The 25,774-nt window shown below is 47.9% G+C and overlaps 1 protein-coding gene across 20 annotated transcripts in view; it reads right to left on the bottom strand.

The window, feature by feature from the left end:
- PTPRF (protein tyrosine phosphatase receptor type F) overlaps positions 1-25,774 on the bottom strand; it is a 280,990-nt gene that overhangs the window by 97,384 nt on the left and 157,832 nt on the right. For all 20 annotated transcript variants that reach the window (XM_035333708.1, XM_035333715.1, XM_035333710.1 and 17 more), the window contains exon 6: positions 4,033-4,221. In XM_035333708.1, coding sequence (XP_035189599.1) covers positions 4,033-4,221 — 189 coding nt within the window. The remainder of the gene's footprint in view (positions 1-4,032; positions 4,222-25,774) is intronic.

Below are 25,774 nucleotides of genomic sequence, written 5' to 3'. Positions count from 1 at the left end.
AGACTAAAATGAAAATGCTTCCTAGTAACAGAGCATTAATGCAGTGAGATGATACAGTGAGAAGCTTCCCACTGCTTCTTTGTTAGAGGCACCTACACTTTTCCAGAGAGCGACTGAAGTCACCTGCAGAGCCCTCTCTGATACTTCACTTGCAGTTAATTGCCTGAAAGCCACGCGAGGGTCTAGGGCACAGTTCTGTAGCTCAGTTAATTGACAGTGATTAAAAAAGAATGATATTTGTCGTAGCACCAAGTTCTTTAATAGACACAAGATGACAATGCTCTCTGAATTTCTGGAATTTCCTGAGGTGGCAAAGATATCTGTATGCTGCCATTCAGGATATTTATTTACTCTAATTTGACATTTTGTTCAGGAGCTTTCTGAAGAGCGAGGTGGAAGAGCAATTCTTCAAATATGAAATTCGCTGGAAGCACTCACGAGCTTTGAGAGTATGAATACCAGCAGAGTTCCTTTGAAGTCTTCAGGAGCTTGTGATCCAAGAATCTTTACGGAATAGCTGTGAAGCATCAGGACAGTCTGATCTATATTGAGGAACTTTCTGCCACATCATCAACTAATTTAAAAACATGACTGGAGGTGTAGCACTGACCCTGACTCTCGTATGTGCATCATCTGCTACTACAATCTCCAGACAGCTTTAATATCAGTTTAGCCAAACAGGTTTTACAACGAGCTAGCATACAAGGGAGGTTTCCCAGCCCAGAACCAGCCTAAGATTCTGTGTCAGTGACTGAGAAGCAGTGACCAAAGCCATGCACCCTTGGAGAGAACAGGGAGTTGTCCTGAGTCACTGCCTTTGCAGAAAAGCAGCCTTTCAACAAGAGGTGGGAAGTACTAGCAAGATGAGAAAGGGAGAATTTTGCTACAACCAGAATGAGTCAGAGACCCTGCCTTCGCCTTGATCTGTGATAATGGAGATGAAAACCTGTATTTATTTGTGTTCTCATCTCTAGAGCAATTACCCCAACGCATATTGGCCAAACTACCCAAGAGTGGGGCTTAAAAAAGGATTAAGCATTGTTCTGGAGGAAAGGTATATGTGTTGGGGGGAAGGGAGAAAAAAGCCCTCTAAATGTAAAGAGGAGGCTTAACAAGAAAACTGCATATACACAAATATAGATGTAATTAGTAAACGAGGGAAGGCAGGGCACAGGGCAGACTTATAAATCGTGTATTTGCTGCTGACAGACACCATTATTCCAGGGTTAAAAAAGCCTAACACGACAGCTTGGTTGTCTTAAACCACAAACTGTAATACCTTCACAGGAGATGAACACACTTCTGGAAACTGATGTTCAGAGCCCACTTGGGCACGTGATCTGACGTGATCTGAGTTCAAAGACCTGCCTGCAGCCTGCAGAGCACTGCCAGCCCACATAACTGTGAGTGTCAGGAGAGAGCACCTCTCCCTAGCATGTGTTTTCTTTAGCTATTTATTCCACACTAGGAGCCTGAAGAAATGAAATCATTCCTCAGCTCTCCAGTTAGACTCCAGAGCTGCTTTCACCTTTATAACCTATATTTAGGACATCTGAATAATAATATGTTATGTACTGGTGAAGGTCGGACACTGTATATGCAATATTGGGCTGACACTGTGCTGTAACTATTTTAACTATATTGCATCTGTCTAGGTTTTATTGGGTTTTAATTAAATGAAATTAAATGAGCGTATATTTAGATTGAGACAGTATAAACTGACATTCATGCAGATATGCCAGGCTGGCTGCAAGATATTATCTTAATGGAGCAGAGACTTTGCAAACTATTAAACTCTCATATAATGAGGTATCTATTTAAATATTCTTTTCTTTGAAAAACAACTCTGCCCCATGAGGTGTAATGCTGGAGAGCTCAATTAGCACCTTGCAGAATGGATCAGAGGCTGCCCAACCCACCACATTGCTCACACAGGGTGACTGCAGTCAGGTAAGTGTGGCCCACACACTTCAATGGGACTTAGGGACACAATTTAGTGGGCAGGGGGACAGTTGGACCAGATGATCTTGGGCGTCTCTTCCAACCTCAACAATTCTATGATTCAAAGGGCAGACCCTACTCTGTATCAATCACAAATACAGGAAAAAGCCACACATGCTAGCAGGGATCCAAGTTCTGGCCTATGAGAAGTGGTAAACTTCTTGTTTCCCACTCATGTCAGGGTGGAGCCAGAACCCTGGTGAATCTTGGCATCATATCAGCAGGTCCCTAAAAATAAAACAACCATTCATATCTGGAAGTCTCTTGCACTGAACTGTGGAAACCTCCCTTACTACATTAGAGAGCTAATCAATTTCTTTTGCAAGTTTGAGGATGTGTGCTGCTCATTGATTTCTAAAAGGTTCCCTTGACACCTCCCTTGGTAATTACTGTGTCTTCAGCAAGCAGCCAGCTCTAGAGTTTGAATCCCCGGTGAAATATTCAATTGAGATGTTGCTGAAGAACAGCGAATAGGATGCAAAACTTGGACACAGTGATGGAGTTTACTGGTTTGTTTTTAAACTTCCTATCTCACTAAACTTGTGAAGCAGCTGGTAGAGAGGAAGCCAAGTGCCTGCAAAAAGGAGGCTGGAGAACATACAGCAAGTGCATCAGGAAATGTCTTGCTGCTCATTTATGGTAATTTCTGATGCTGATTTAGTCAGCTATGAAGTGAAACACATCCATGTGCACCTTCCTATTGCTGCTTCCTAAAGCTTCTCGGAATAATTAACAAGTGTGATATTTTCTTTCAGCACAAACAGATCAAGATTAAACCATGTTGTGGGGGAGATAAGCTAAAGGTCACTGGGAAATTTCATAAGCTATAAATGCATTAGTATAATTAGCGCTCACTGGTACATCAAGGTGGGATCAGGAGTGTCAGGCTGGGTTCTATTTTTGACGAGAGTGATGTCTCATTACCCACTCCCCCAAGTAAAAGCCTACTTCTTATCATCCAAGCATCATCAGATTTATGCAGAGGGCTCCTGCTATGGGGAAATGTGTCAAGACGTTCACCTTGCTAGGAGGAAGATGGTGTTGCCCTGGCAGCAGCACTCATAACAAATATTTTTTGAGTGCCCGGAGACACAACACGGCCAGACAAGGCATTCTGCCTCTTAGTTAAGCAAGAGACCTTTCCAGACTGAAGCCACTCCAGCTCCGGTCCTTCTGCGCTTTCAGAAGGATACCATGGACTTTTTTCCCCCAGGCTAAAGCTGCGTTGTAGCGATGCCGTGCATTGTTAAATATCCACCGCAATTCATGCTGGGGAGCTGCATTTCATCAAGTGAAAGAGAGATGTTTTATTTTTTTTTAATTCTGTAATGGGCCTTACAGTCCTGAGAGACTGAACAGTGCAGCAAAAAAAACAAGAGTTCTTCACTAAAATGAGTACATTCTTAGACACCAACAAGAACAAGCTGTCTGCATTTCTAAACCTAGTGTTCAGCTTATCAAATAATAACAAAGAAATGGTAGTATCAAAACTGTGTCCACCTTCCTTTGAAATCCATAGGATCGCTGCTTCTTTAATTTTTCTTTATTCTTGTGGTGTCACACAGCAAGAGTGATAAAGATCTCAACAGCAAGCAGAGCACTGTCTTGCAGCATCTATGTAAAGAGTGAAGTAGTACACGACCACTGATTGTAAAACTTCAGCCAGTACCTCATTATACCAGTTTGTACTGTGCTCCCATTAAAAGCAGCAGAGAAACTGCTGAGTGGGTAGTGAAATGTCTAAGCCTACCAGGGATTTGGGGCAATGTCAAGACGCTCTACAGAAGAAGGGATCCAGGTGATGTTCCAAAAGGAATGTCCGTGCCAATCTATCCATATAATAAATCATGATATCCTGGTAGATAGGATCAGCTCCAAAAACAGGTTTTACTTTGCAAAAGAAACAAGCTCGAGTCAAAGTGACATTTGAATATAGAATTACATTTCAGCATCATGAGGAAAAACAACAGCATCAAGTAAAGAGAACAGGGAGGGAGGGTTAGGGAAGGCTTACTTGCTTTGCTACCTTACCCGAGCGGAGCTGCTTGATTCTCCCATTGCTAGTTGCTGTGTCCACAGGCAGAAAGTCCTTGAACCAGGAGATTTCAGGATCAGGGTTACCGCTGGCAGCACAGAGCATTGTGGCTGTGCGGGCCTTTTCCACCACCTTCAGCTGCGGGCCCATATCAATGGTTGGGAAACCAGCTGGGAGATGGTCCTCTGCAAGAGAAAGAAAAAAAAACAAACACACAAGGTTAAAGAGAAAGTTTCCAGCATAGAGATAGGATACGGTTGTAGGGACAGCAGTAACATGGTACAGCATCTGTGCCTCTGCTGGAAAACAGCATCCAGACTTCCCTACTGAGAAGGTTTTCAAGCCCTTAAAGCACATTAGGCTCTATAATGAGCATTCATTATACCAATAGAAGCTTCCACTAAATTTAACTCCGTTTAAATCAATTGCCTTGGGAAACGTCCATAATTTTCATTGATACGTAAGCTTCTTCTATTGTTGTTAATAATTCAGTAAAAGCAGGTATTTGCCTTTTTGTGGGAGGATCGAGTTGAAGATAACAGACAAACACAATGCCAAATAGTTTGAGGCATCTTGAAAAACAACAGCTAAACAATAAAAACCCTTAGAATGGTCCAGAGAGGCCCATTTGCTCTTTTTTGACTAGGAACATTCTGTCACACTGGTAGGATAGATTGTAAATCTCTTCCTCATGCCCCCAGATCTGATTCAGAAGGCTTTTAGAAACTAATGAATGTAAAGCTAATGAGCCACACTCTGCTCATGAGCCGCCTTGCCAGGCTGCGCCGTGGCAAGTTCCTGGTGCATTTTCTGGGCTGCAGAGAGCAAAGGAGGTGCGCAACAAATGGCCAGTGCACGCTCTGGCATGTCTCACTGAAATACCATAAAACGAAGCACCACCAGAAGTGCTGAAGCCATTCATACAGCAGGTACAAAAATAGTTAATTGGGTTTGCTGCTGCAGAGCATGCTCAGGTAGGCTGGGTTGAATACATTAAGCAGCCTTCACTGATAAGCCAAGGCATGCTCCAACATCGTCATTCAGTAGCAGCTGCAGAACAGAGCTCATTTACTCATTCTGTAGCAAGATGTACTGTACTCTGCTAAGCCTGAACTGCAATCAAAAGGACATGCTTTCACAGAAAAAAAAAAGGACTTGAAGAACATTAAGAAGCTTTTAAAGCACCAGAAACTCAATTATTTTCAGTATGTTTCTTTTTTTTCCCGTTTTAAGGGAACTTAAGCAAACCATCTTCTCTGGCAAATCCAATTCTGCAAGGCTCCCAGCTCACTGCAGTGTTTAAACAAGCAAGATCTCAGCATTTTCCGAAGTCCCGGAGGAGCCTGAACTTGCTGCAGCCTGATTTTTCTTGTTACCATCACACAACTGGACCTGTGTCCCCTCACTCGTAACAGGACGGTGCTAGCAACAGGCCACCTCAGGTCCTTCCTTTCCTGAGGCACCTGTTCTGCCATACCTGCAGCACAAACACACCTTCAGTGGCTAATCTTAGATAACTCTTCCCTAAGATGATCTCGGGAGAATTCCTAAGACCCATGACTTGTTTGTACATCCAGCTTGCAGCAGAAGGCAACATCTGCTGTAAACAAAACATTGCCCTGGAATATTTTTTTTTCTAGGTGGATGAGAGTGGCTATGAGACATCCAAGGTTTTCTAAAGGAAAAAAAGGTTCCTGATGCTTATTAAGAGCACAAACCATACTGTGTCTCCCAGGCCTCCCTAGAAGCTTCTCTCATCATGAGCTAACATAAAAGGAATATTTTAAATATATATATATATATATTTACTTATTAAATGAAAGGTACTAGTAGAAACCAGTTCTTTTTTTAATTTGTTCTCCATTGATTTTCAAAGACAAAAGGGACATAGAGCTTAACTGGAATGACACCAGAGCTAGCATTCAATAACAAGCAACAGAAGCACTCAATACTGAGCAACCACAATGCATACTCCTACATGGCTGAAAAGAAACAAAAGCAGGGCACACACAGATGTACAGCGTGGTATAGATTGAAAAGCAAAGGAAGATACATAAGAGAAGTGGAAAACAATGACATGCCCTTGGATCAAGGCCATGTTTGCCTAAAGTGCAGCACCTTGCTATTTATGATATTGGAGACACAGATGTTTATTCTGGGGAGGCTGAAACCCTGACGTGATCTAATCTAATCACCACGCTTAGTATTTGCAGTCTTTCCCGGTTTGTTTAAGATTTTACACAGAACACATGAAGCGAAGTATCACCTCGTTAACTTTGTCCAAAGTCTAAAAGCAAATCCAAAACCAGCATTTATGCAAGAAATCTCTTCCCATCCACAATGATCCTTCTTCTACAGAAATGAGAGGGCAGAAAACCTGTCACAGGTATGCGACCCCAAGCAGGTTGTGATGAGCCTTGAACCAGCAGAAGTGGTAGGAGCTAACCGTGACTTCACTGGGTGCAACAGGGAAATGCTGACTACAAAGACCTTGGAGAAAACCTACCTCTGCCCTTCTAAGAATCCCAAACGAGGCCTGTTCTGGGCTCCAAAGGGGAACCCAGTGCTGGGTTCACCGGCTGCTAGCTCTGGGCTGCCCCCAAGGTCCTGCACCGGGCCTAGGCCGCAATGTCTGGGCCTTGAGCTCAAGGGGAGGACGAGCCCCTTGTCTTGGAGGCAGCCTCCAGTGCCTGCCTGTGCCATCTGGAAGCAAGGACTCAGCTGCTGCCTGAGCCCTCCTGGGTGTGGAGAAACCCTCTTGGGGTCGGCACAAAGCCATGCCTCCTGTCAGCAGTGCTCCTGCAGAGACCAGGGGGCTCCGCTCCAACCCGGCTGGGCGGCGCTGGCTCACCGGGATGGTGAGGGATGTCTCCGCGTCCAACCACTCCAGGCAACGATAGGAGTTCAGAGCTGTTTCTTGCCTTGCCTTCCCCTCCGGCAAAAGTCTAATCTAAGTCTAATTACGAGGCTCAGTCATGCCTCAGCTAGTTCAGCCCTCGCTAGCTGTACTAACTTGTCTGCACACGGAGTTCGTCAGTAATAGCCATCCTCCTGTTCGTGCCAATACGCGGATACTCTAATTCTAGAAAATGAGCTTGTCAGCACTTGGTTTTATTCAAGGTCAGTATGCTTTGAATACACATTAAAACAGGCTCTGGACTTACTTCCAAGTGCAGACTATCTAGACACCAGCTCTTTCTGGGATTCAGATACTGTCATGGGGTGTAGCTCAGGTAGGCCTTACATTAGAGCAGCAAAATCCAGCCACAAGCAGGAGGTTTTCAGGTGCTGCAAGCTCTAATTCCCTCCTTGGAGAAAAGCAGTGAAAGCAGGAATGACAGAGAGGAAAACAAGAAGAGAGGGAGACTGAGAAAGAGAAAGAAACAAGTGGATTTCGCAACTGCAAACCGAAACGCGGAAAAACCCCGGCCAGGCTGAGGTCTCGCTAGCAGCAGTCACCAAGGAGCCAGGAATGTCCCTCTGGCATCTAGCATGACAGCATGTGCCGAGGAGATCTCATCGTGCTCACTTGACAGCTCGCCTTGCTAATCCCCTTTCCAAGGTGACAGAAATCTAACCCCCCTGCTCCTGCGGTTCTTTTGTGCCGCAGATTTCCCATCTTTAAGGGGGAAGCGAAGGTAAGGAGCCTTTCTTACAGCCCCAGGCTGGAGCAGAGGCCTCCTTTACAGCTGCTGCAGTTACACAGCGAGCTCCTTCACGGGCTCACCAGAAAAACACCTTTCTTGAGGCTACAGCCCTGAGACACGCAACCACTGGGGTGTCCTTGTTTTCTACATCACTCCAAGTACCAGCTGAGGGTAAGAACACCGAGGCAATTGCAACTTCTGTCTTATGAGAAGCATGGATCAGCCCCAGTGTGGTGTAACAGCTGCTTACCAAAAAGGCCTGCAGAAGAGTCCATGGTGAGCACAGCTGTTGATGGCTGAATCCTGCAGGATTAGCCCCAGGATCTTGCTCAAAACTTGTAATCTCTCACAGAAGTGAAAAACTGGAGGGCTGGATATCAGGTTCCTGCTGGCGCAAACCCCAGATGGCACCCAGTGGTCTTGCAGCCATGCAGCTGTGCTTTGCAGGTCAGATCATGACTTGGCACCTGCAAAATCTTCCCCTACCACTGTGAATTTCCTTTGTGTCAACATAATTCTCAGAAACAGTATTTTAGAGAAGACAGTGAAAACTGTAAACACATTTATGGGTGTTATTTGTCATATTCCTCTTCCTATAAAAGCCAGGCCTGCTTAGTATCATGAGTCCAATTGTTCAGACTGCTGAGGGAGAGGGAAAAAAATGATATTCAATGTAATTTGGAAATAGCAAGAAGTAGCTTTTCTATATGTTACAGCCCTAGCTATAAGGTTAAATCTCTTACAATCTATCAAAAACCATTGCTCCACTGGAAGGGATGTTCTCAACTCATTTCTGGAGAGAGATTGGGCCTTATCCGCTCGCAGGGCTGAAAATAGCTTATCTAGCCCACTGGCTTCTGCCAGCATGCATCAGCTGAGGAACTTCCAGCCCAACACTGGTTTTAGGGTAGGAATGATTAAAACACAAAGCTGCTTTGTTTTCAATTCTGCCAGCTATCCGAAGCCACACAGGAGTATGCAGTGCTCGGGACAAGGCAGGAAATGGATTGAGGGCAGAGGGGGATCTCTGATAAATGCATTTGACTGCAGTCAGCATTGCACAGGAGCAGAAGGCACATATAGAAAGCTATTTCACTTCTTCCTTACCCGCTCAGTGAGCTAAGGCTGGGATCTCACCCAGTTAAAGCCACCAGTGCTGAAGAGGCAGAGGTAAGAGGCAGAGGTCTGGAGCAATGTAATGGGATGCTGGAGGGGTCTGCGGGGGTAACCCTTGCCTACTGGACCCCCGTTTGATGGATCAATGGAATTACTCAACACATTTTACAAGCTTCCAAAGCTCCCTTTGAGGCACTGAAACACATTAGCAAATGCTAAATTATCAGTGCAAGAAAGATAGCCTGGGTAGTCGGTGATATTAACTAATGGAAGATGCAAGCTAGGAAGATTGTAAGCACACCACAATCCAGGACATCTGTTTGCTGAATAAACAGCCCAAATTCCTTCAGCACAGGTTACGCAGCACAGCTATTCAATTACCGCAAGACAATCAAAAGCACTCGAGCAATCCAGCAGCCCAGAAGAACGGCATCATTTTCCATGATAAGAAAACCCTGACACGGCGCTGCTCAGGTTCAACTGATGCTGCACAAAGAGCAGTTTATCAGCCATTTTGAGGCGACGCTCTCTTCCTGCATCCCTCCTTCTTACAAAAGCTCCCTGAGAGGCTCACCAACAACATTATCCAAATCTGTGGCCTCTGAAGGCTGCCTGGTGCCAGGCTGTGCCTGCACGGGGAGGAGGAAGGAGCGAGTGTGGCTGTGTGTGCTCGCTGCTGGAGCCAAGTCTCATGCAGGCTAATTAATGCCTCGTCGACATTGGCACCGCCTTGTAATTGCCTAAGGAAAAGGTGGGGCAGTGAAACCAACCTGTTTCAAAGGCAGCAAAGTATTAATTACTGGGTTAGCAAGTATAAAACAGTTTCAGGCAGGCAGAAAACACAAACAGTCATCTATTGATGACAAGGCTCTTAATGACAAATCTGCCAGCTTTAGATGACATCACAGCAACGTGACACGCTCAAGCCGCCTGCTGAAAACGAGGAGAAGGGTGCAGATGAATGGGTGGGTGTGGAAATTAGCTCCAGAAGGACTTTTCTGTGTCACGGTGTAACCACATGAATTACTGCACAAGAGCTTACAGTAAACAAAGTATTTGCTATCTCTCAGAAAGATCACAGCAGCAGCAGCAACAAAACAGTTCACAAAAGAAAGAATCTGAGTCAGTCCAAAACAAAGAAAGTACTGTAAGGAAAATTCAAGAAAATACGAGACTAGACACGGCAGAATAGGATAAACTGTCAGGCTGATTCTCGCCCCAGGGGCTGGCGGCGTGGGAGCTCGCTGGTCCTGCTCACCCTGGAGGTTATGAGCCCATAAAACACCCACTGCAGGCAGGGCTAACCTCCAGCTGCCAGAAGGGTGCTGCTAACAACGTCCCTTTATGGCTGGATGGCTGTTACCTCTCGGGCAGGGCTGTCCCGACCTCCTGCATGTCACGGAGGGGAGCAGGATGACTTTGCAGATGTGGGTGCTCCTGGGAGCGAGGCACAGCAGCACCTCCCGGCCAGCCCCACCGTGGTTTCAGGCCATGTCCTGGCACTGCTTCTCACCCTGCTTCCATGGACGTGGTGGTCAGGGAGCACAAGGCCATGGCAGCGATGCCAGGGCTGGCACAAGCCCTCCGTTAGCCACGCACTGGCCCTGAGCACTCCCCCCTGCCAGGGCCTTGCTTTGCCAGGGCTGTGAGAGGACCACATCCCCATGGGATGAAACAAGTATTTTCTCCCAGCCCTAAAGATGGTGTTACCACCCACCCAGCCTTCCTGCCTGCCTCATGATTCCTCCCAGCCTGCCCCAAGGAGGCGGCTGAGACGAGAGGTGGTGCCACAGACGCACGGCCAGCCCTCCATTAGCAGCACAGCCTCCTTCCCGCTGAGGAGCACCGCAGCACACTGCTGCCAAAGCCCTCCTGGTACACCAGACGTGGCCACACACCAACCAACAGCGGCCTAAAGGTTTTTCACGAGGTAGCTAATTGAGGTCTGGACAAAAAATAGAGCCACAGCTGAAAGGCGCTGATGGAGGCACCCTCCAGCACTGCATCCCCAGGCATAGCCCAAGGAAACGCAGGAGAAAGGCCCCTCCGGGGAGCACCCAGCCACTGCCACGGCCTTGCACTCCTCTGGTCTGGGGTCTTCAGAAACACTGCGACATCGGCTGCGATGGCCGGGTGCAGCCCCAGCTCCAGGTATGGACAGGCAATTCCTCTCTTCTTCCCAGATAACGACTTGTGACCTGTGCTTCACAGAGGGCAGCGGCAAGACGATTAACAGCTGCCGAAGCTGACTCAGAGCTGGCCAGCAGTGAGCAGTCAGTCACATACTTCGGCAAATTAAAGGTTTGCACACACAACCCTCTGTTTCAGCCCATAGTTTAGGGATCTTCCTAAGCAATGACAACATCTGCTCAGGATGGTTTAGCTGTGGAGTCTGCTATCAGCTAGGAGACCTTAACCTATCCTGGAAGAAAGCAATCATTTACACCTTTATCAGATTGGACTGCAACAGTGAGACAGCATTTACGAAATCCCTACTACCACATCGTCCTTCAGCCAGCCCTGGCCACCTCTCCTTGCTTTCCATTCTGGCTTCCTTTCTGTGACAGTCACACATGCAATCTTAGTCCTAAACTCATTTTTTTTGCAAGACTTAGGCCTGGTATATCTGAAAGAGTGGGAAAAAATAACAAGAAGGAAGATTATAGTAGCAGCTCATCTGCTTGGCCTAAACCAGCTCCATACACAGGGCAGAGCCTGCCCAAGCTCCTGCTCCAAATCCAAGCCCGGTATTATGCCACAGACATAGAGCAATATCCACAGACAAGTCATCTCAAACCCATCAAAATGCAAAGAAACATCCAAACAAGTAGTTTTTCATGAGAGACCAGAGAAACCAGACACTCGTGTTAACGAAGTACAAAAAATGGCTTAGGCAGTAAGGTGCTGCGAGTCATTTAAGGGTTCAAAGTGTAGCACAGCAGAAACTACAGGAAGAAATGTCAAGAATGTGGGTGAGGAAGAGCTTACACACAAGTAAAACCCATCACATCTGCAAAATTCCCTGACTGAGCAAGTGCCCCTTCCTTAACCCTTGCTTGGGTAGAAATTTTGTTTATTCCTTCTTTGGTGGGCTTATTCCCACCAAAAAATAATAATAATAAAAAATACAGTATAATTCCAAATAGGTAAAAATAGAGTTTTGTGGGATAAGATTAGCTTCTTTCAACAACTATTACTTACAAAAAAAAAAAAAAACACAACCAACAAATACAAACAAAACCTAAAACCAGCAGTTGGAAGCACGCCTTTAAAACGCTCACAGAAGTTCTTTAAGCACAATGAATTCAAAAAGGTTTCGCAGCCAGCTATTAAGACTCCACAGTAAAGGAACAGTAAAAGACACCCAAGCTGTGCTTTCAGGCAGGACTGTGCCATTTGTTAGTACCAACTGTTGAATAAAACTACCCGTAGACTTTTTTCCAAAGCGTTGTTTCTTTTTAATACTTTATACCGAGAAATGGAGCACAAGTACTGTCACTGCACGTTTCCTTGTGACAGAATACATAAACATACTCCCACTAAAACATACCCAAAACTTCAGTCCTTTCAGAGAAAAGCTTGTAAATGGCTCTTTCTGGTGCTCTAAGTCATTTATGAATTCTCTGCATTTTCCATACCACTTCACCTGCGCTGATGTGATATGTCATTAGCATAGAGATTTTCATTTTTAAGATGTGCAATCAATAATGCATTTCCATATGTCATTAAATACAACGTGTGGTTAAATTAATGGGGCATTTGACTTTTGATCCATTTATGTTTGGTTGCAGCTCAGTGCAGGAAAAAATGCACGAGAACTGAGTTAATCTGACAGCAGAGCTCTCCCACGCTTTCTAGCACCGAGTTTCAGATTAATGTGAAGCATTCCTGCTGCCACTCAGCTGGAATACTAAATCTGTTCATTTCCACTTCACAGGCCAGAATGCAAGATTTTCGGTCACTTAACTCCTACTGAAAGGGCCAGATCGTGCTAAAATCTGATTTCTATTTAGCTCCTGCAGCCTGGCTGCATCACCGCCAATCCAGTGGCTTCTTCTCTTCCGGGGGAACATCGCAGCCTACCAAAGCAACGGCCAGCAAGTCTAAAGGAAAAAACTTTAGGGTCAGGGACAGGAAGAAGTTGTATGTTTTGACAAAATAGCCTGCTGAAAATTTCTGATTTCCCAGCGGTTGTTCCAACACTGGAAAGAGTTCCTACAAGAGAAAGCCTTTCCTTGCTTATAAACTACTGAAGAGGAAGGTATTCAGACAGCATGGCAGAGCAGCAATTGCTGACTCTGTAAGGATAATCGCTGTGATATTACTTGAAAGAGAAAAATAACCCCCTTTTGTCTATCTTTCACCCTCCCCAAAACCCCCAATCATAAACTCCTGAGAACGTTTTAAATGTTCTGGAAACATTAGCTTGGAAATTGAAATGTAAGTTTGTACTGGGGAGGAGCCAGGGAGTCATTAGAGAACACACAAATATGCTCCAGTTCTGGGATTCAAACTGCCGGGGCTTCAAAAGGACAACAAAGAATTCCCCCCCAAGACGAATGCCCTCCCAAAACACCTCTTTGCTCTCTGATCTTCAGGACTGAACTGAAACCTGAAGGCAACCTCCAAAGTCACCCAGCTATGGGATGGAGCGGCTCTGTAATACCGTGAGAGCCGGAACCCCAAAGCCAGCAATCAAGGCGTGTGGGTGTGGGAAAGGAGGACAAGCACAGATTCTTACAAAAAGCAAGGCTCCTTTGCAGCAACCGGGCTGGAAAGCACCTGTCCTGGTGCTCTACCACCTATTTTGCTCCCCACCTCCCTGTATTGCCTGTTCCCCGACCCCGTGCCTTTTCTCCAGTGCCGTCCTTCCCTCCCACTCTCAGTAGGTTCTCATGCACGTAGCTGTATTTGCCATTTCCTTAGCTGTAGCAATCTGTGTGCTGAGCAAGTACTCAGAAAATAGATCAAAATGTTATTAACAAGTTAGTAAAACTAGTACGCAGAACCAGCCCCAGCAAAGGCCAATCCAGTAAAACACAAATGAAATTTCTAGTCCGAGGTTTTATTTCTTTAAAGAAGAAAGAGAAAATAACTCCAAGAAAACGTTCCTATCTTGAGATCAGGTACCTCTGTGAGTCTGAAAATTTCTCACGTATCTTTTCTCAGAGAAATTCTGTCTTCAGACGAAACAATAAATGAGAAGTTTCAGTGCATTTGTTCTGTTGCAGCCAGCTCAGGCATAGAAAGTCTGCAGGCATAGAAATGGTTCCTAAAACGTAAGAAGGGCTTTAATCTGATCTGAACTCCAGGCAGATCAGTGATATGGCAAATCACTGCTTTCTATGCAGAAATTTAAAAATATTCTAGCACATAAAACATCTTGAGATGCTCAGTAAGTAACTTTATTTACGTGGTGGGGAAGTGACTTTTTATAAAGGGGAAGAGCACAACAAGACTTGACCAGTGTCAGGGAGAGAAATACTGCCTTACTGAGAGTTTTATATCTTCACATAAGACACCACTTTCTAGAAGCTCCGTTAATTGCCCTGGCTCCAACAGCACTTTAGAGGAGACTCTGGTTACCTTAACAGTCTTTCAGAGACCGTATGAAGGAGAAAGGCCCTCAGCGAAAGACCAGCAGCCCGCCCATGACTGCACACCACCATAAATAAGACATTATTCCCAGACAAGCGGTGGTCTTAATGCCGGGGTGATGTAACTGATCAGAGTTTAGGAGAGGACACACACTTCTTACCCAGATAGCAAGAGCTACCGAGGCTCAGCATCCTATTTACTGCGGTGCCACAACACCCATCTTTTCTGAAAGATGCTCCACAGAAGGAGGGGCTGACAAATGCAGCCAAGGCTTTAAACAAATCCCCGGTGCAAGCCCTCATGAATTAAAGAGCACGCAGCAGATAAATGGAAAGCTGGCAGTGAAACCACATCAAGGCCAAGTGGATAAAAAAAAAAAAAAGGCACCTCTGGCACCTCTTGGCTCCCGTGGTACGCATCTTAACATAGACCACAGGCAGGAGATCAGCTGCAAATCCTTTGCTTTTCAAGAAAAACACATTCCCTAACGTTAACTGTATTTGCTGTTAGGCAAAGGCCCAATTTTTCCAATGAGCGCTAGAGGAACTGTGGCTTTGCCCCCTCTCCCTGGCAGGCGAGGAGGGCTGCAGAGCTCGGTGGCACGGGCCTCCTGCTTCCCAGCTGGGTGGGATGGGTTGTCCTTCAAGCTGGTCCCTTCCCTTTCCCCCAAAACATTACCAGGCACAGACCAAGAAAGCTGAACAGATGCCTGGATTCGGCAAGCTTCAGCCTCGCTGTGCTAAGAAATTAACGAAAACTTTAAAAGGGTCTTTACTGAGCACAGCTACTGGGGGATGTCACCCACACACCCACACCAGTTTTCTTTCATTCCTGACTGACAGCAGACAGAATTCAACAGACAAGGGCTACGGCACGACAAGGTTGCAAGTCTCAGAAAATGATTACAGGGGAACTGAGTGCAGGAATTGGTTTGCCTCCCTTACTGCCACCCATCTCCCCTCCTGCCTCTCCCATCCGCAGGCAGCCAGAGGTGCTCCTGCCCATCCCGTTTGGTGTTTCTGTGCCGGATCCACAGCCCGGCTTGCAGACGGAGCGGTTCCTATCGACTCCCTGGGAACTCAGGTGTTCCTGTTGCACCACGGGGGATGTCACCGTGCTTGCCGGCCCCGCTGCACGTACGTGGAGCAGTGCCACACACTCGCCCATGTTGCCAGCACGGAGGAGTTGCCCTCGGAGCGGCGCAGGCACGGTGCGTGCTTGGTGGCTGCTTCCACTGCTGCTGCCAGCTCAGGAAACCGCCGCCTCTTTCTTTCACCAAGCCCAGGTTAGACCAGATTTTCCGGTAGAGGTTACAATTGCACTATTTACATTCATACACCTAAGGGGAAGAGACCCCGGCTCTGCCAGAGCAGATCTCTTAGCAGGAAGTTCGGAGGCTAAAAAGCCCATTGTAAAGCCGCAGCAGCCTCCCCGACCTGCTCCACCACGGCCCAGGTGCTGTGGAGCTGACACGCCGAGTGCTCAGGGCAAGGCGTGGGCAGTGATAACGCGAGGCCATGATTTCATTTACTGCCAGGCGAGCACCGGGTGCTGGCGGTGACCACGCGAGGAGAGGTCAGGCAGCGCCGTCCTCTATTTCGGCATGTCAGCGGCGGCTGCGCTAACGCGCTCCCAGATTAGACCGCCGGAGCTGGAGATGAGAGCATGCTTGGGTATAACTAATTGGAAATAGGCCCTGAATTCCTAATAACCAAAGTTATCGTCCCTGGGATTTATGCCAAATTAGAGACAATTAATTTTGCTCTCTTGATTATTACACACCTTAATAGCTCTGTCCTTGAGTCAGTTCCATCCTTCATGCACAGAGCCCTTCAGCTCAGTCTCTAAAATTTGATGTGCATGGAGAACGGTTAATAAGAAAGTTCTGAATCAAATCTGAGTTACTGTATCAAAATCTCTCATGTTTTACAACAGTGGAAAAAACAATTGGATTCAAAGCCTACTTCAGATCCTAGATTATAAAGGCATTTGCCGCATAGCCTCTGCACTCCGGTCTTTAGAGGCCTTAAACAATTCCACATTTCCCTTTAAGATGTTCTTTTAAAATATCACATGGCAGAATATACAGATAATCAGGATTGTTTTCATTAAATGATTTCAGTGAAGTTCACTGGCTTTATTTGATATACAAAAGACTATTTAACCTTCTCCCAAGGTACTCCCCTGATGTAATTACAAGCAGGAGATGAGGCACGGCTCTCCCAGCTGCAACCACCAACAGGAAAGAAAACTTTCTGCTAAGCAGAGGTCGCTGCGCGTCTTTCCTAGAGGATGCAAGAGGCTCCTATCTCCTTGCAGATGTGAGTGCTGTGAATCTGTGTTTCCCCAGCTCAGAGCATACCGGCCACTGCTGTCGGGACAATTCAGGTAACATTTGTGTGGTTAAAGTAACGGAACTGCTGGCACTCCTCTCCCAGGCATCCCTCACATGCACAGTGAACAAGACTTCACATCCCTTTTCTGAGAGGCAACAGCAAACCCTGCAGCAGGGCTCTGCTGAGGCCTGAAGACACGGCTGAGATGTTCAGGGCTGATGGGGAATCTGACCACAAGCTCGCTTGGGACACAAGAGCACACCTGCCAAGGACAGAAGGGGAACTGGGTGAAGCTCAGCTGCTCACTGTGCTGAGCTGACAACCACCACAGAATGCCATGGGACACCCTGCACAGTGAGACCCTGATGCTGGAGACAATCACGGGGGCCTCAGACTCCTTGGGAAAACAGCGCCCTTCCTTCCAGAGAGGGGTTTTTCAGGCCCATGAGCTGCCTGAGGGAAGACACAGTGGGGCCTGATCCTATCTGTGGAGAATCAATACAGCCCCAGTCTTCCCCAGACGCAGTGCAATCTCCTTGTGACTGGCCTCGTGTCTCAGCAGCTGGAGAGAGATCCTGGGGTTTTCCCTAGGAGGTAGAAACAGCAGGGAAACCACAGACCCACACAAGCTGAGCCGCCTGCTCCTGAGGCTTACACATCACGGATGGGGCTCTACAGCAGGCAGCAACCCGCTGTGCATTTCACATCTCCCCCACAGCACAACCGAGGCAGATCTCTGCAGATCTAGGAAGTCATTGAATGTTGCCATGTGAGAGCTGAAAAATCCAGGTTTCATGCTGACGAGTCCTTGAGCTAAGGCTAACATGGCTCTCCAAAGCAGTTTACTCTCTGGTTCCTTCTCCTTCTCTCTGTCTCTCTGCTGACATCCCTGCCACACTTGGTTTCCAACCGCCTAGAGACAGAAAGTGGCACCTAAGTGAACGGAAATAGTGGAAGGGAAGTGTTTGGGAGATGCAAGACCTCCAAGATCACATGAAGCAGGTTGAGCAAGAAAGCATCCCCTCAACTTGTGGCTCACAAACAACCCCAGCCTGCTACAGAGCAGCAAATAAACACGGGTTCACCTTCCCACACATGCAAGCAGCAAGCAGAACATCAAAATAAATGAAGCAAGCAAAACCACAATTTCATTTGCTCGCGAGTGAATACTTTGAGACAACATACAGTGGAGAGCCTACGTGTCTCTTCAGAGAGCCCTTGGATTAAAACACCTGAGAAGCCCTGGTTTGGGAGGTAGGGCCCCAGCAGCACGTGAAGCTGGGCTGCCACGAGCACAAGCTTTGTGCTCAGACCGTGACACGCTGAGAACAAAGGCAAAAGGTTGATTCTTCCCAGCAAACCACCTGCAAACAGAATAAACAGCATCATCTTACATTTACACTGAGAATAGAAATTAAATTAGCAAGTAGATTTTGATCATGAAGTGACCTTTAAAAATGATTGAGAGAAGAAAACATTAGCCACTGTTATTTCCTCTGACACACATCCCTCCTGAAGGCAGCTTTGTGTGCAAAATATTATTGCTAATTTTATTTCACATTTTCAAGATGCTGTTAAGAATTTAAGATGACTCCTATGTTCTTATTTTTTCATAGATCAGCTTTGCTATCTTTTCTTCCTACAGGCACAAACTGGGAAAAGCCGTGTAGCTGGACTTAAAAGGACTGGACAATTTTATGATGTTTAGTAAGGTTTGTAGCTATAAAAGCTAGAAACAGCAAGGGTAATGAAATCTTATGCTCTGGCGCTTAAGGTATTCTCTTCTTCTTGTCCCACATGCTGAAGGGTGAACATAGTTCACGTGGGGATGGGAGGGAAGAGCACGGCTCCTTTCAGACACCCACAGGGGCTGGCTGCTGCCTGAGGGCAGAGCCGCGGCCAGGCAGACGGACAGCAGACCGCTCTGTCCTGCCATCTCTTCTTGGTCAGCTGTGTTCATGGCTGACTGCACCGACAAACAATTGCAGCTTTAATCCTTATGAGTTTCCCAAATGAAAGTGGGCTTTGCTTTCCTTCTGGCTTAAACAGGGTTACAGAAAGATTGCCAAAAATTACAGGTATTTTATGGCTTCAACAACCACATGGTCCTTCGCCACTCTCATCACATCTTGCTGCTTTCCCACTCACATAAAACTGCAGAGATCATGCAGAATTCACGCCTGCATTGTGACAAGCTCTTTGAACAGTCCATACTTTTCAGAATCTGCTTTGACCTCGCATTCAGACAGACACAGTGCCATGTGCTGCTCCATCCTGCACACGCTCCGTTGTGCCTGCATCAACACAAGGCTCCTGGCTGCCAAGGTTTTTTCTTGGCATGCCAGGCTGATCTGCCTAAAGCCCAAATTGGGGCAGACTCGTACTTCCAAAATTTGGTAACCTCTTATGGTGGCCAATTTATTTATTTTCAATACAGTGCCACGGAGTAATCACTGAACCATGGCCCACAGACCATCTGTCATATCATCTTCTAAGAGATTTCATCATTGCAAAGGTTCCCAACATCGGTTGGAAAGCCCTTGGCTCCTTACTCTTGTGTATTTTAAGTAGCTGAAACCACACTAACTTCTGCATCACAAGGGATGCTGCAGAGCGCGAGGCAGCAGGCAGGTTGTACGGACAATCAAGCGCTCTTTTGTGAAGCTCAGGACACCACAGCGCAGAGGATTGGAAGTTCCAGCAGTTTTTCCACTTCTAATACAACCACTTTCAATTCTCTCTTGGCTGCACTTTTATTCCAATGCATCCAGCCCAAACCTCTTCCCTCCATTGGCCCTGTGCCTCTTTCCACAATCCGGTTTTGCTGGGAAGGGAGGCCACTCTGTTTGCCAGCCTGTCCTCGGGAGCATGCTCCTGCTTTCAGAAACTCTCCTGCTCTGAAGGACGGCATTTCATCTGGCTTTGCCTCCTTCCCACCGATCCTTCTAGTGCGTTTGTCTGCTCACGTAACCCACCTACATCACATACCAGTGGTAGCACTTAAGGTAAGAAAACAAAAAATGCTGCCCAGTCCCAGCCACCTGACCCTAGAAGTCAGCATTCCTACAAGTAGCCTTCCTGTTCCCATCTGTATCTTAGTCATCAAGACAAAACGACTGAAACCCCAGGTATAACTGCTAGCTGAACCATCAGAAAACACAAAGCTCCCACGGCTGTGCCTAAGAGGGGTCACCTTGGGTGTAAGCACACAGGGAGAAATTCATTGTGTGTGAGGGTTTGGGGATGTCTGGGGACAGAGTGTGCCCTCATCACTGCTTGCGGGGCCAGGCCCGTCCCCTCCTCACTGCTTGCGGGGCCAGGCCCGTCCACAGGCATCCCTCGGTTACTGTGAAAAACTGTGCTCATCCTAGGGTGATGTGGGGAGATGGCGAATGCTGCTCTGAGTGTTTGGGACAGGCTGCAACAGGCTGCGGCTCCAGTGGGACAGGTCTGTCAGCACCGCCTGCCCTGCCCCGGCTGCCCGCGGGCCCATCTGAACAGGATCAGGCCCCACGTGCCCCGCGGCTGAGGTCAGGCAGAGCCACGTGGCCACTGCATACCACAAGCAGGGGGCTAGCAGCACCTCGTCCTGCCCGGGTCTGTGCTGGGTTTGCTGGTGGGCTGAGCAATGAGCACCGTGTGCCCGGCTGCCCCATGGGCCGAGCCCTGTCCCCCTCGCAAGGTGCCCGCTGCAATCCTGCCCGCTGCCGCTGTGCGAGGAGCCGCTCGTGAACTCGCCCATTTGCAAGCCGCGTGCAGCGCGAGGCATCGCTGCAAACTCGTAATTAAATTCATTACTCCATACAATTTTAAGCCATTCTTCAAATAATTACAGTAATTTGATAAGCAGAAATCACATAAACCTGCTGCAGTTTTATCTCTCCCATTTGCTGTCTGACGGAAAATGTGCGAGTAATTAGTCAGACGATAACAGTCCGGGTTATGCAAGCAAAACAAAATTAATATGATCCTTACTCCAAAAAGAAAAAGAGACCAATGACACCCTAGGCAGTGTGGGGCAGGAGCAAGGGAATAGTATGGACCTGAGGGAGCAGGAGGAAGGCGCTGCCACGCTGGTCATGGAGCTGGGATGCTCCGGAGCCAGCGGCCTGCCCTGCTGCTGCTCGGCTCCCCGGGGAAAGTCACGTCAGTAACCTTGGTAACTGGGAGGCCCGGCGGAGGCAGGGGAGGCGAAGGCCTCCTGCAATATGCACGGGACCATGACAGAACATTCATTAGCGCTCTAACGCCAGGAGGAGCGGCAGCCCGGGCGGCCGCGCCGCTGCTCACCTTGTTTATGAGGTTCCTGACCTTTCCTGCTCTGAAGCGGAGTGAGCCGGCACACTGCGGCGCTGGGGGAAGGAGCGATGGAAAATTCGTGCCCGTTGGCTTCTCTTGAGAGCTTGTGCTTGCAGATCGAGAACCAGGGAGCGAATGGCATGACATGACCCTGGTGAGCCCTGGGTGTCCTTGGGGCTCAGCCTCCTCGCCAGCGCCCAGAGCTGAGGCGAGTGGCTAAAGGGCCCGCCGCGATGCGAACAAGGGCTGTGCCAGCACCCCGCTCTGCAGAGAGGGTGAACAGAGACAAAAAGAGGTGGAACTGGGGGCTGTGAGCAGGTCATGGTCAGCACAAATCTCAGCGCCTTGTGTCCTGCTCTACCCACGTGGCTGAGCTGGCCCCTCGGCTGCCAACACAGGCCTGGAGCTGGCCCAAGTCCTCTCCACACAGCTACAGAATCGCTGCACCCGGCCAGAACCAGCGGGTGGCTGAAGAGTTAATCAACCCAACAGGGCCAGGGATGAGCTTTGCTAGAGATAAGGGAACTTGGAGCACGCTGAGGTGAAATAGAAACGTGGCCCTGCAGCGAGATCAATAGAGAGGAGAAGACCAGGGCTGTGGTTACTCCGGTGCTCGGATTAAGAGCTTCATCGGGTTGCTGCAATCAGCTCTGATGATACCTCCGATGGAACAAAGGGAGGCTCCAGGCCCTCATTTCACAGAGGAGCGAACAAGGAGTCATCAATTTCCTGAAAGTGACTTTATGCCTCGTTAAGACCTATCTAAATTATATACAAGATGACTTCCAAGTAATGGAAAAATGAATCTGCAGACAGTCTTTTTTTTTTTTCCTTTTCTTTCCTTAAGGATGTGTCTCCAACCAGCCTGAAACCAAACACTTGTTTCAGGGAGAAAAATTCCCATCGCTACAGGCAGATATTTCAAAACGAGCACTTCAGTTTTAAATGCAGCTGCACCTTTCACGCTCTTCTTCCCCTAGAGCTTGGAGTACCCTGGCCAAGAAAAGCGATTCAAGTCCCAAGCACCAAACATAATAAGCAGTTTAAGAACTCAGGCAAGATTAGCTTTAAATACCTCACTTTCCAGAAGAATCAATCTCTATGTGGCAACTCTACAGCTATTTGTGTTTTTTTTTTTTTTTTTTTTTTTTTTTTTTTAAATCATAAAACCAAAGAGATTTCACATCCTTAATTCAGAAATAAAAACAAATCAGTTTGCTGAGTAAGCAAGTTCAACGCAACATAAAAAGGGGAGGAACAGCAGTGTAATACACCAGGAAAAAAAAAAAACACAACAGGTTCTTTTAGCACAGTTTGCCAGCTGCTAACATCAGAGTCAATTCTGAGTGCCTGAAAGGAGAACTTACAGCAGAGGCTGCACCTCCTTCCACAATGTGGCCACGGCTGGTGGCCCTGGACAAGTGCCACGGCCACCCCGGCACCGTCCCAACGGCTCCATGGGTGCTGGCACAGCATGGCTGTGCCGTCCTTCCCCAGAGCCACACACCACACAAGGGACAGGCCTCGTCTTGTCACCGTGAGGCTGAGATAAAACTGGGGCATGTCATCTTTCAGGGGGGATTAAGAAATGGTGAGAAGTCTTCCCTCAGTCTGCGGAAGAAACTGCATTGTTAGCGCACGTGTGCAGAAAAGGGAGTTTTGGCTCGTACCCCATAGGACTGCCTGTACTGTGCCTGCCTGCCACGCGAGGACACCGGGACACGGAGCCTCGTCTCCCCTCTGGCCTCACACTTCGGCAGTGCCAGGGTTCTGCTGAGGCAGCAAAACTCGCAGCAAACTCGCCTGCTTCAGCTGGGGGTTTCTGCCATAGCCCGTGATCAACGTGAGCACATCAGGCGGCAGGAAGCGACCGCTGCCATTTCAGCTGCTCTAACCAGGTCTGATGGCATGTCCCTGCCAGAAAGCAGTTTGAAGGCCCAGCTCGGTGATGGCAGCGGGTCTCCACGCTGCTGCAGCCTGGCGAGGTGCAGCCTGGCTGCTGTGCCTGCCGCCGGGCTGGCTGGGCAGCTGGCAGAGCGCTGCAAGCCTGCGGCGCTCCAGACATTTGTCACAATTATTGGGGATTTACGAGGACAGGGATCCTGTCAGCTGTCTGTAATTTCACTCCGAACGATACCCTCTCCGTAGGAGGTAGTCTGTGAATTAAGCTAGCCTGGAGGGAGGAAAGGAGATGTCCCCACTGAACGTCTCTTTGATGGACACGTCACCTAAACAAGCTCTGCTGCGCAGAAGCAGCTCGCTGGGGGCCTCGGAGGAAGAGGCAGTGTTGGCAAACCCCAGGCCAGCAGCACGTCTCCCGGCGCTGCCACCAGACGGCTGCTGCCACTGCAGACAGAGCCCAGCCGCTGCGAGCTGGCCGCTGCCCATCCCGGCTGTGCGGGAGCTGCGTGCTGGTACTGAGAACAAACGAGGAGCGGGAGGCTCCGCGTTAGCCGACTGCCTTTGTGCAGGATCAGCAGCTGTAGCTACAAGAAACACTTGCACACACTGAGCCAGAGACAGCAACACCCCCAAAAATCTAGCACAAAGCACTTTAAAGGGCAGGGAGGGATACCATGCAGTAACAGACGCATTTAATGGAGATGCGACCTGCAGCTGTCCCTTATACACACACACAAAAATCACACTGCCCTCCCTGCTTCAATTTGCCTAAGACCAGTTTTGTACTACGGCAACACAGCGAGAGCTTTGCTCCCTTTGCTAATTACAAAGTCTTAGCTCTCTGGAATGATACCTGATTGCAGGCAATGATTTCTGCTAATGGAACAGTTCATCTTTTCCATACCTGAAACTCCGCAAGAAGGAAGTACTCCAGGGGGGCGTACATTATGTAGTTGAAGGCATGCTATGCACCTCTTTATATCAAGCTATAATCCTAAGGCTTCACAGTTTGCACAGTTCCACTTATTGTACTACAGAGGCACTTTCCACACTATCAGGAAGGTTGTGCAATTCAGTTCATAATAAAAAAATCTTTTTAGATGGGAGTTTTTAACAGTTGCACTGGATTTTCCAGCATTCCTGTCGTACTGCACCACGGTAATTCTTTCTGCAGAATCGTACTGCTATTGCTGCTCTCTGGGTCATTAAACTTCTGTCTCTTAGAGCAACCAATTCTTGCTAATCCATGTTTAACTTTTCATAGATGGTTATACGAAGTCTTAGAAGCCTTAGACCAATTACTTCCTCCCCCGATCTCACTACTTGTTTCCACGTATGTTTTCAACAGTGCTGAGCATCAGGAGGACACCGGCATCACCGTAACCTATGAGGCATCCATCGGGGGACCTTCATTTTGACACCGAGAGCAGAACCCAATTCCACAAGCTGTATTTCAGTGGTATGCATCTACCTGGGAAGATGGGTCAGTGACTGCGCATTCACGACAAACTAAGTGCAAGTGGAAGAACCGCCTTGTGCGGGGCATGGACTTGGGAGAAATTCTGAAGGGAGTACGAAGTCAAATAAGTATGTGTTTTAGAGCTAGCAGACAGAGGGTTGTAAACTCTCACAGCTTTCCAAGAAAACTCTCTAAGCATTCTAGTTGGATTCTCCATTTATTAATCTGTACGAGAGCAGTTCTTAGAGCCTGGCTGGCTGTATTTCAAAACTTTCAGGACAATCATTTATTTGAAGCTGAAGGAGCTCCAGAGGATCCCTGGCAGACAGAGCTTATAAACTGTATCAGGGACACCGAGAAAGCTCGCAGAGCGTGCGGCACAGGGGGAGGCAAGCTGCTGTGACGAGGCAGCCTAAGCAGCTTATTAAACCCTGCAGGTCCAAGGAGAGCGGGCAGGATTGCTGCTCCTGAGCAGTGCCCACCCCATATGAGCAGGGTTTTAGGACGCGCAGCTCCCACCCGTCACTGCTGGGCACCTCCAACAAGGCGGCGCCTGCTCCCCCCGCAGCACATCTTCCTCCGCCTGCCCAGGGAAAACAACTGCCCGCTACGCGTGCTCGGAACGGAGCTCTGGCTGAGGCTACGGTAGGTATTTGCAAGTGTTCTGTTAAAAATAAAAAATAAATAAAAAAAAAATCAGTCAACTGTGCTGCTTTTGCAGACAGATTTTCCTTTTCAAATTTCCCTTGAGCTGCATATGGCTCTGCGAAGAGCCATTCTTTCCAAAGCACGCTGGCTTTGACAACCACAGTCCAGATTTTAACATTTCAAACAATTCAGCGACTACAGAAATTTGTGCTAATGAGGAAATGTGCCAGTGTACTGTATCATTTTGCACGGGAGCAGGAGGGAGAGGAGCAGTAAATAAAGACACAGAAGGTCTAGGCGAGGCAGCAATTGAAGGAAAAACTTGTAAGGATGAGCGGGCTGGGCCAGGTGGACTCCTGGGAGGCTTAAAGCCCCCAGGAGTCTCGAAGATGCTCTTCAGCTCCGAAGATGAAAACAGCCATAGCTGCCAGTTTGCTCCACGGGCTCTTCACAGTGGGAATGAACTGGATGGGAGCAGAATTGACTGGACCAATTTGGCAAGTCTTAAAACATTTCTCTGGAGAGGAAGAGCCTAACTAGGCAGCAAGCTGAGGGAGCACAGCGGCTGCCTCATCCCAGGGACTACGCACAGACGAGCGCGTAATGCTTGAGGATGTAATGATGTCAGGAATGGGGGGAGAGGTCCAGATAAAAATGCCCCCCAACAATTACGTGCATCACACGGGAATACAAGAAAGCATTAAGTCATTAAGGAAAGGTAGGCAGATGCAAG

This window comes from Oxyura jamaicensis, chromosome 8, assembly GCF_011077185.1.
Source record: "Oxyura jamaicensis isolate SHBP4307 breed ruddy duck chromosome 8, BPBGC_Ojam_1.0, whole genome shotgun sequence".
Lineage (NCBI taxonomy): Eukaryota > Metazoa > Chordata > Aves > Anseriformes > Anatidae > Oxyura > Oxyura jamaicensis.
The sequence above is the reverse complement of the archived record's forward strand: the minus strand, read 5'-3'. Positions and strand labels throughout refer to the sequence as shown.